Consider the following 11,560-nt stretch of genomic DNA (forward strand, 5'->3'; position numbering starts at 1 on the left):
CCTTGTGTGATTTAGACACTCTCCCCCCAAATTGTTGGTTGCCTTTAATGCACTTATTACTATCTGTATGTTGGTTTGAAAATCAAGATCTACTCTCTGTTCCATATTCATTCGCACATTTTATTTAAATCTGTTATCTTAATTTGCAGATAAAATACATTCCCTGTAATTTTGTTAACCGTAATCCCACTGACAAGTTCACTATTGATCCTTTCCTGAATCCTTTTGGTCCTGTTTAGACATGGCTGTCACATGGCATATCTGCAATAAATATATGTATATATTTATGTGAGTCTGCATAGTTACCGATCCATATAATACCTTGTCTTCGAAAGAATGATGAGTAGAGAAGCAAACTAAAGAAGTAGTGAATCTAAGCCTAGATGTTTTTGTTCATGAGATAATTTTTGTATTGGTGCTGTCTCAGTTCTGGCGAATCTTAGATGTAGTTTCAGATGAATCAACATATATGGAAATTTTGAAGGAAGCATTGTTGAGAACAATCAAAGACATTGATCTTACATTCACCGAGGTAGGAGTTATTTTTGGTCCTTGTTTCTGGGATTATGCATTTCTAAATTAAACAAGACTTCTGCTTTTCCTCACAACTTACTCTTTTTGGCCACTCCACTTCCAGGAAGCTTTAAGAAACAACCTTCCTTCAGGATCCACAGCTGTCATTGCTCTTTTGGTGGATGGTCAAATTTTAGTTGCCAATGTTGGTGATTCAAAGGCACTTTTGTGCTCTGAGAAAATTGACTCACATCAAGACGCCAAAGGTCTTTTACACTTTTTCTACTTTAATATTTAAGGCCTATCTTTGCTTCAATTCACAATTTACTCATCCGTGCTGGAATAATAACTGCACTTGTCTTTCATATTTGTGCATGAAGTATGTTATGGATGAGCAATAATGCACACGTGCATATATACAGACACACATTCAATATTGAAATTTTCATATTCTTCGCTGATAATCGGAATGGCTTATTTCACTTAAAAATAACAGGTACCTTGATGGCGTATCTCTCTGCTAAGGAACTGACAAGAGATCATAATGCAAATAGAGAAGAAGAGAGGGCCCGGATTGAAGCAGCTGGTGGTTTTATTTTTGAATGGGATGTCCCTCTAGTCAACGGTCATTTTCCCATGACACGTGCTATCGGAGATGTGCCCTTAAAAAAGTACGAACGCCAATGACAACTTAATTTATTATTATCTTCTTATGACATATCATTCTGTTGATGTTTCCTAACATAGATGGTTAGCGTTTGGGGTTTATCATTCCCCATTTCCTCCACTACGAGAGGATACTGTCAGTACTTGCCTCTTTCATTGTCAACGTTGTTTAAGCTTTGCACTAATTATCACATATATATTTGCATGCAAGTTATGAAAGAGGGAATCTACAATCTAATTATAAAGTTTTATTGTTTTTCTCAGGTATGGTATTATTCCTGTGCCAGAATTGACAGACTGGCAACCTTTAACTGCCAACGACAGCTATCTAGTGGTTGCATCTGATGGCATATTTGAAAGCTTGAGCCCTCAGAATGTATGTGATCTTTTAAGTGATGCTCATCTCCACAGAAATAGAAGATTGAAGCTTCCGTCCTCATGTTCGTCCTTGGCCGACTGCATTGTTCGCACTGCATTTGAGCGAGGCAGCACTGATAACCTGTCAGTTGTTGTGGTTCCAATGGGAACTGCTGACTTTTCCCAAGAACCTTCAGAGAAAGGGATAATGTGACAGATGAAGTAGCTTGATATTTCAGCTTTTGAACAGCAATCTTAGTAATAGCATTGACTTCTTAGCTTTAGTACATAAATTGTAGTGTGATCAAATTGATAGATTGCTTGGATTCTGATACACCAACTCTTCCAAGTACTTCATTTTTTGATTTTTTTTTCTTTCAGTCTCACCAACTTATAATTTTGTGTTCAAGTCAAACTAGTTTATACAGAAATTAGCATCTGATTGCTGAATAAGAGATAGAATGCCCATTTTCAATTGTACAATGCAAATTTGGCACTATATTAGCATGGTTTTGTACTGTAAGATTTCTTTTGCCTTCTTTTTTTCCACTTTTCTTTTCCAGAATGGAACTGTGAGTATTTCAGGAGATGAAGAGTAACTACCACATTATGAGCTATTTCTGCCGTTTTTCTGTTACTTATAACTGTACTCTGTCATTCATAGCAGAATCAAGTATTACTAAAACAGAATATAAGGTAAGATTTATTTTATTTTTATTTTTTTTATTATTTTTTGAATATTTTATTTATTTATCCAGTCAAATTAGGGGGAAGGGACTCGAACATGGGTATATTCGGTCGGAGAGCTGGGCGCTCTACCAAACATTAGGTAATGCCCTTTTGATTATTTTATTGATGAGCGTGTTCCTTGAACTTGCCATTTGGAGTATTATTGGCCTTTATAATATTAGTTTACGTATATTGCTATATTAGCATTATGATAGTGTTTCTTTTTTTTTTTTTTTTTTTTTTCCTTCCCGTAGTTAGCATTATGGTGGTTATTTACAGGATTCTAATTTCTCATTCCTAGACTTCCCTATTAAAGGTCCCATATGAACTCCAGTTTTGACATTGTATAAAAATTTATTGAATTTAAATTTAGACTTGTCTCCTTAGAATTGATACTTCTTTCATTGGTTGGTACTCTTGTTATTCATCATCTGAAAGGGCTTTTATGGATTGGTGCTTGCCAGTTTTCATAGCTCATGCATGGCACACGATGAAGAACTTGAATAGCCACTTGCCCCACTGTAGAATAGTTTTACTTCCCAGTTTCTAATTTGGTACATTATTTTTATTTATATATTTATTTATGAGCAAATTGATAATTCATTGGAAATTTGGAATGCAGGGTACCTACCCAGTGACACATTTCTAATTACAAAAATCTAGTAATTTCTAGAACAATCAGAAGGTTCATTTTATTTCTCCAACAGTTGTCAGCCATCGTTGTCCTACAGGTTTCCAACTTTCCATATAGGTTCTGTCATATTATTATTATATGATTATTTAATTATGTGTTGTATTACACAGTCTTTATCTAAAATATGGATTTGCAACTTGGAGTGCACGTGACATCATCTTCTTTTATTCCAAAATGGTGATTTTTGTTAAAGTTTAAATGCATTAAGTCATCTTCTTGCTTTCCTCTTTGGTGTGGGATTAATTCATTTAAAGCATGTAACTAATTGAAAATAATGGCAACTGTTTTATGTAATGATAAAATTAACTTGATTTGATCTAAGCGACGAGTTTTGTACCCTCACCATGCTATCATATAATTTAAAGTTACTACTTCCCAACAACCAAGCAAGAGTGACTTTTAGCAATTTTGTGATTGTAGCCAACCCCACTGTTGTTTTCAGTTGATGTCAAGTGGGTCATGAAGACAATGATGACCACCAATCATATTCTATAGAAATAGCATGGTCCTGCAAACCCAATAGATTTTGGGTGACAGGTGCATAGTATTTTGGACACATTCGAGATGTTTAAGATATACACACATTAACTCGTACAGTATATAGATGGCTTAGATATGCCGGGTGCATAGTATGCGGAACGCAACCAATACTACTCACACAAACCAATCCACCCTTTATACATTTTGTGAATCCCACACCATACCTCCACCATCCCAATCCTTCCTCCAGGAGTTCCAGAACTCTCTAAAGCTAGCAATAAAAACTAATAATAAATGAAAACAAACAAAAAAAAAGTGGTAGCATAATTAAAATTGGAAAAAGAATAGAAACCCAGCAAGATTTAAGCATCTTGTTGCAATATTGATGATGAATCCTTCATACCCAATTAAAGAGGAGTACCCGGGATCCGGTGAGCCGCCAATGATGCCACCACCACAGCCAATGGAGGGGCTTCATGATATAGGCCATCCACCATTTGTCACAAAGACCTTTGACATGGTGGATGACTCAACCACCGATCACATAATTTGTTGGAGCAGAGGGGGTCACAGCTTTGTTGTGTGGGATCCTCATGCCTTCTCTGCCAATCTCCTCCCCAGATACTTCAGGCACAACAATTTGTCAAGTTTTGTCAGGCAGCTCAACACTTATGCAAGTACTTTTTCTTGGTTTCCTTGTATTCCATCTAATTTCATTTCTGGAGTTAATTTTGCAGAATTAATGCTTTTGGATGGGTATGGTTATATGAATTATAGGTACGTCATGTACCTGTATGTTTAATAAACTATGAGAATGTCCTACACTGATTTGAATGATCTTCTGGTGGCACCAAAAATCAATACTGGTCTGTTAAAGGCATTTTGAGCATGTCTCTTCTTCCACGTTTGCATTAAATATTCAATGAATTTTTTTTTTCTCTCTCTTTTAATCTCCTATTCTTCTCAGCATGGCAGATGTTTCAATCTTTCTCCTTCTCCCCTTTTTTTTTTTTTTTTTTTTTTGTGCATTTTGACTTTCAAGGTTCTGAGGTGCGAAATTTTTACAAAAGATACAAATTTGAGAACATACCACAATCAGGAATACTGAGAATTCACATAATTTGACACTACGGCCTGCATCCAAGGTAAACTGCAAAATTCTAATTCATTATCAACATTTTGGAATTGTTATTAGGAGATTAGGTCATTCTAAGAATTTAACCACCTACTCCACCATACAATAAACCAGTGAAAAACCAATGGACGTAATTCTCTCACAACTCACTCAAGAGTTTGTATTACAGTTGCTACACCACAACTTAGTATTTACTGCAACTCTTTTCACCTCCGGGTTATCATGCCGGATCAATCTACAATCTTTGAATTGCTAAAACAAGAGATGAAGAGAGGAGTTGGGACACCATTCCCTCAAGACCCCTTCAATAACGTGGATGGCAAGATGGTTTCCACTGTTTAGGTCTCTAGTTTCTTTACTGACTTATATAACTGGTGATAGCTAATAATCATATCCTAGTGTCTTGCCAATATATCTCTCATTAGTATGTCATCAATCCTTATGTTTATGAAGAAAAACCAAGGATAATTTTTGTGCATGAAGTCGTAACAGAAACATTTAAGGCACCTTAACTCACAATGTATTCCACTGTTCAATCAAGTTCATTTCTTGTGCATAGTTTAATGAGGCTTTTGAATCTGCATATGAATTTCAGTTTTTCAGAAGTTCTTGGTTCTTGGATTACTGAATCTGACTGTGGAACTTGGTTTTCGCAGGGTTTCAGAAAGATTGATCCAGATAGATGGGAATTTTCCAATGAAGGATTTCTGAGGGGGCAGAAGATGCTTCTGAGGAACATCAGAAGAAGAAAGGCACCTTCTCTGCCTCTTCCTGCCCAACAATCTCTTAGTTCTTGTGATGAAGTTGGGCGGTTCAGATTAGATGGCTTGATGTGTGACAAGCAGGCCCTGATGATGGAACTACTGAAGCTAAGACAGCAACAGCAGAATACCAGAGCCCACCTTCTAGCCATGGAACTGAGGCTGCACGGAACAGAAAAGAAGCAGCAACAGATGACGAGTTTTTTGGCAAGAGCAATGCAAAGTGCAGATTTTATCCAGCAATTAGTCCGACAGAAGGAGAAAAGAATGGAGCTTGAAGAAGCAATTAGGAAAGAGTGGCTGTGGCCAATTCAAGGGCCTAATGTTGTTGGTGACAGGTCAAGTCAAAGTGTCAAAGGATTAAACCCCATTAAGATAGAACCCCTGGAATTTGAAGATCCTTACAGGTTTGAAGTATCCGGGCTAGAGGAACTTGCATTGGATTTGGCAGAGCAAGAAAGGAGTCAGAAAAAGAACATCAAGCACTTGAACAAATTGGGATTGGGGTTAAAGAACTTGATGATGAATTTTGGGAAGAATTATTAAATGAGAAATTAGATGAAGAATTGGGTTTACCCGGGGATGAAGAAGTCTTCACCAACAAAGTAGAAAGCTGGTCTCGTTCTGCATAACCGGTAGTCTACTTCCATGTTCATTGCATCAATGGTCATTTCTTTTGTGCAGTAAATTTTTTCTCTCACACTTAGGTCCTCAAGAGAAGAGGAAGATGTGGATGTCTGGTGAGAATCCGTATGGTTACTTGTGCTGGAGCTGGACTTATTCTGCATTGCTACCACTACCTTCATTCATTCCTGGACCCATTAATTTTGGGTGGCATATATTCCGTATTTCGTATTTCTTTAACTAATTTCTGTCTCACTTTGTGTATTTTAGGTCCTACCAAATGCCATTAAACCATTACTTTCATTTGGCTTTTATTTGGCTATTGGCAGGTGAATTATTACCAAGCATTACATCCATGGAAAACACATAGTTTCTGGTGTTTCTAACTCCTGTATCTGTTATTTTTGGAACTTTTTCTCTTATTCATCTATGTCATTATCATGATTTTTATCAAGGTTATTGTTTTTAAAACTCCGTCAAAACCTTTTGAGTTTATGTACTGATGTCATTGATTCACTGCCTTTGCTAATTTACTTTTGGTTTTAATGTAGATTGCTCTTGAGAAGTGGAGGCAATTCGGCTGCAAATTACTTCTTCTTCAAGTATCCTTTTTCAATTCAAGTAGTGGTGGCCGGTTAGATTTTTGTGTCCAAGTTGTCGACAGATTGAGAGGTGGTCGGCGATGAATTTGATAATATAACATTTGTACCGGACATGTAAGAAGATATTTCTAGTCATGGCAATTTGGTTCTCACCTGTTACTGTCATCAGCTTTCAGTTCCTTAGAGGCGATGTAAGATGCATTTTGAACGAAACATAAAAGAAATGAACATAAGCCCAATATAAATACTATCTGCTATAATGGTGGTGACCTTGAACATTGAATGCTGTTTATTAACAAACTAGTTTAGATTAATCATGGTCTTGAATCACATTGGCACCTATTTTTTATTACCCTTTCACATCTGCTTTCCGAAATTTCATTCAAAGTATGTTGGAGCCTAGGAAGCATGGCCACCCTGTCATTTGTTTCTCCCCTCACCCCTTTTCACTCTCTCTTTGTTTTTACTTGTTCCTTAATTTAATTATATATAGGGTTAAGTGCAAAAAATCCCCTCATTAGCCCCTTGTTTGTAAAACCCCTTATGTTTTTTAATTGGTACAAATAAGGACATTATTTCAATTTACCTAAAATACTCATATGAAAAAATAAAATAAATTAGAAAAAATAATGATGAAGCAAAATGTAGTCTCTCCTCTCTATTTCGCTTCTGTTTTCATTTTCTTTGATAGAAAACTTACGAACTAATGTGCTCTCCAAACAAACTTATTCAGGATGAATCGTTCCAAACAAACTTATTCAGGATGAATCGTAGGTTGGGACACGGTACGATTCAGGATGAATGATTATAATATCTCGAATGTGACGTTTTGTATTTTTTATTCCAAACAGAAAATTTATTTTATTTTATCACATGCCTATGTTTTCATCAAGCGTGATGACTATTCACCAATATTTAGATCACAAATTAAAGAATATACATAACATTCCCTTATACTAGTAATTCGAGCAGTACTTTGATACTAATTTTGTTGTTTGTGTGATAAATTTGAAATACTAGTAATTCGAGCAGTACTTTGATACTAATTTTGTTGTTTATGTGATAAATTTGAAATATATGTGGTTCATGTTTATGTGTAGGTTCATATTTGAAATATATGTGGTTCATGTTTATGTGTAGGTTCATGTTTATGTGATGAATTTGAAATATAATTAGAAGCAAATGAGCTCTCACCTCCATATATTAAAAAGTACTATTCATACATATGTAAAAGGAATTAAACTATTTAAATTTATTTTCTAAAATTCTAAGGCCTAATCCACAATATTCCAAATAAAAAAAAAATCTATATATATATATACACACACTATTCTAAAAGTGTAAAAAATTTCTTAACAATTTTAATTTATTTTTTTAATATATATACTTTTAAACCACTTTAATAGCATAAAAAGTACTATTCTAAAAAGTGATTTATAACACATATTGATTCAAACGTAAAAGCAATTAAACTATTTTTAAAAAAAAATTCTAAAATTCTACAGCCTAATCCACAATATTCCAAATAAAAAAAAATAATATATATACTTTTAAACCACTTTAATTTTAATAGCATAAAAAGTAGTATTCTAAAAGTGATTTATAACACATATTGATTCATAGTAAAAGCAATTAAACTATTTTTAAAAAAAAATTCAAAAATTCTAGAGCCTAATCCACAATATTCCCAAAAAAAAAAAAAAAAAGAAAAAATAAATAAATTAAAAGAACGTATATTTACAGCCAAATATACAAAGCAAAAAACAACGTACCATCTATATATATATATATATCTGTAACTATATATCTATATCTATATATAAGCTATTTCTTAACTTTTTTAATTTTAATTTTATTTTTCACATAATAAGTCTCATCAAAACACATAATGATTCATAAAAGTTTCATCAATCACCAATCACCAATCACCTATCACCTATTTTATTTTATTTTCACCTATCACCTATTGATTCATACATTTAATCCACAATATTTCAAAAAAAAAGAAAAAAAAAATTCCCTCCCCCTATTTTACAAGCAACCCATCCTTCCCCAACAATTCTAAATAAAATAGAATATCTATATTCGTATATAATATCTAATCTATATACATACTACTATTAAAAATGTAAGCTTTTTTTTTTTTCCTTTATTTCTATATGTTTTTTTTTTTTATTATTGTTGTTTTTATTAACACGTATTTATTTCAAGAGTTACAATTCTTGAATACCCCACCTCTCTATTTGTTTATTTTTAAATAGACATTTTTTTTTTCTAAGAGTTACAACTCTTTAGTTTCTCCTTTAAATTTTCTATTTCCAACCCTCATGTACTTTGTTTTTGTATTTTTAATTAATGCGGTATATACGTGGTGTTCATATGGCGATGCGGTATATTATTCCCAACTTCTAATGTATGTTTTTATGACAATTCTTACTATTTGCAGTTTGAAGCTGTCCATGATTTCCTACCAGTGTTGAGATCTTACCTGGATTCTCTTTACTATAACCTACGGACGTTCTCACAATTTCAAATGCCCAGCCCAATGATGATAAGGTTTGTACTTTGTCCCAAATAAAATATTGAGTAAACCATGTATATTTGACTGGAATGCAATGGATTGTTATTGTTTCTTTCTGTTGTAGTGATTGTTAGAGTTCTCTGATAGAAATGATCAATTCATTGAAAGACGAAGGGTGGGATAATCTTAAAGAAGCATTTCTATATATTATTGGCTACATAATTTTAATCTTAAAAAAGAGGATAACTAGATCAAAATTAATTATAAATGTATACATTAGTAATAAGTAACAATACATATTGAAAGGTATTTGGATGTACTGGATTTTGTGGTTAACGGAACTTGATGGAAAACATACACAAATTTAGTGTATAGTTTTATGCTTGTTGTGGATCAAAGTACAATTAAAAGGATATTTAGGTATACTTTCACCCTAATAATAATAATAATAATAATCATAATCTATATCCAAGCTAGATTAATCAGTATTTTTGCCTTCTTCAAGGAACCACCCTAACTGTTTTCCAGAATTGAGATCCAGTATATCAGTATTCTGAATCTTTCCCAAAAAAAAAAAAAAAAAAAAAAAAACATTGTTGTTTAACGCACTACACACATTTGGTTAGTTGTTCACTTTTTCTCATTTCAATGGTAACGTCTCTTACGTTTTTCATTCCTAAATTTTTATTTATTTTTATATGATGTGTTAAACTACAATCATTTTTATTTTTATATTGTATGTTTTGAAGATGATGAGCTAGGAATTACTATAGAGGGGCAAGCAGCATGCTCGGAGAAGTTAGAAACTTTTCACAAAGAGAGGTGCCCAGTTTCGCGTTCTTAAATGTTTGTTTATACAATTAAATAGATAAATCATGTTATTGCTTCATCTTTTGTTGTGACCTCGTGTTATCATTAATTTTTTTATTTAAATATTTTTCAATTTTTTTGTGTAACGCATTATGATTTGATTCACATATTTATCAATATTAGACGTATGAAATGAGAATTTAACAGAAAATGGACTTAAAAAAGATAGAATCTGATCTTCAACAGGTCTCAGCGAGCCTACTCTTCTGCCCGAGATCAAGAGAACCCAACCCCCCGCCGTGTGCAAATCCCTCGGTAGTAAAGAAGGAGTTTGGCTTGAATGACCACACCAGCCTAATATCCCTGTTCTACGGATGGGGTCTAATCTCATCATTCCTAGCTCGTCATAGACAAAAGAAAGAGGACGACAAGAGGCTGATACTTTAGGAATGAATAGAATCGGGTGAGATAAATTGTAACGAAATGAGAATTTAATTTTCTTAATTATTTAATCACGAATATTTCACAAGAGTAATTATTTGCATCAATAATGTTTTTTTATAGTAAGAAATAATACATATATTGTATTCAATTGTAAAGTGTAAGGAGTTTTTTTTTTTGAATTTCTTAACATATTTTTACGTTTTTGAAAATAAAAAAATAAGTTGTTTGCCTTGATTAAAGGAATTTACAATTTTTCATTCCTAAATTTTTATTTATTTTTATAGGGTATGTGATATGTTTTGTAGATGAAAAGGAACTACTATAGAGGGCAAGCAGCATTCGCGAAGACGTTAGAAACTTTCTACAAAGAGAGGTGCCCTGTTTCACATACTTTACTTTTTAATGTTGCTGACTGATAAATAGTTTTCTTAATCTTATGTGTTTGTTTCAATTATTTAGATCAATCATGTTATTGCTTTACTTTTTGTTCTCACCTAGTTTTATTGTTACTTTAAGTCATTTCACTTATCTAGTTTTTCTTTTTAAATATGTTTCAATTTTTATCTATAATATATTATGATTTGATTCACATATTTGTCATTAGTAGACGTTTGAAATGTGAATTTAACTGAAAGTGAGATAAAATGTGGCCAATTTATTTTAACAAAATGAGAATTTAATTTTATTAAATATTTAATCACGAATATTTTATAAGAATTGTTTTTTGTATTAATGACGTTTTTGTATAAGAAATAATAGATGTATTGTATTCCATCGTAAAGTGTAAGGAATTTTTTTAATTCCTTAATATATATATTTTTTTCATTTTTTAAAATAAAAAAATAAAGTGTTTGCCTTGATTAAAGGAATATACATTAATGTGTTCCATTAAAAGTGCAATTAAAGGTTCCATTCAATCTTGGACAAAATCACCAAAAGATCGACTGCTGAAAAATTTATTGATATGTTGACAAAATATAATGTTCTATTTTATCATTTCTTATTTTCAATTGCCTTTTCATTTTTATATTGGTACATGCATGTATAGCTTTTATCATGGTATATATGTCCAACTTATTTGTTATGATTCTTTACTAATTGTTATTAGTTCTTTACTCGGTCTTTGATTTCAGCCATATAGAAAGGAAAATTAAAATTTTAAAAGAATTTGGTTTTACCTTAGTTTGTATCGATAATTTATTGTCTATTTCGTTTTAGAAAAAA

The 11,560-nt window shown here is 32.6% G+C and overlaps 1 protein-coding gene and 1 pseudogene across 1 annotated transcript; both read left to right on the forward strand.

Moving 5' to 3' along the window:
* The first annotated feature begins 412 nt into the window (after positions 1–412).
* On the forward strand, positions 413–2,728 carry LOC132268345 (probable protein phosphatase 2C 51). Its single transcript, XM_059769203.1, has 4 exons — positions 413–532; positions 638–779; positions 1,010–1,184; positions 1,444–2,728. The coding sequence occupies exons 1-4, from the start codon at positions 470–472 to the stop codon at positions 1,748–1,750; spliced, it is 687 nt and encodes a 228-aa protein (XP_059625186.1). The 5' UTR covers positions 413–469; the 3' UTR covers positions 1,751–2,728.
* Positions 2,729–3,827: 1,099 nt separating this feature from the next.
* On the forward strand, positions 3,828–6,764 carry LOC132268590 (heat stress transcription factor A-2b-like; annotated as a pseudogene).
* Positions 6,765–11,560: the final 4,796 nt, after the last annotated feature.

Source organism: Cornus florida, unplaced genomic scaffold (genome assembly GCF_030987335.1).
Source record: "Cornus florida cultivar Cherokee Brave unplaced genomic scaffold, ASM3098733v1 CherokeeBrave_3.0.0_Hap2_Chr08, whole genome shotgun sequence".
Classification (NCBI taxonomy): domain Eukaryota; kingdom Viridiplantae; phylum Streptophyta; class Magnoliopsida; order Cornales; family Cornaceae; genus Cornus; species Cornus florida.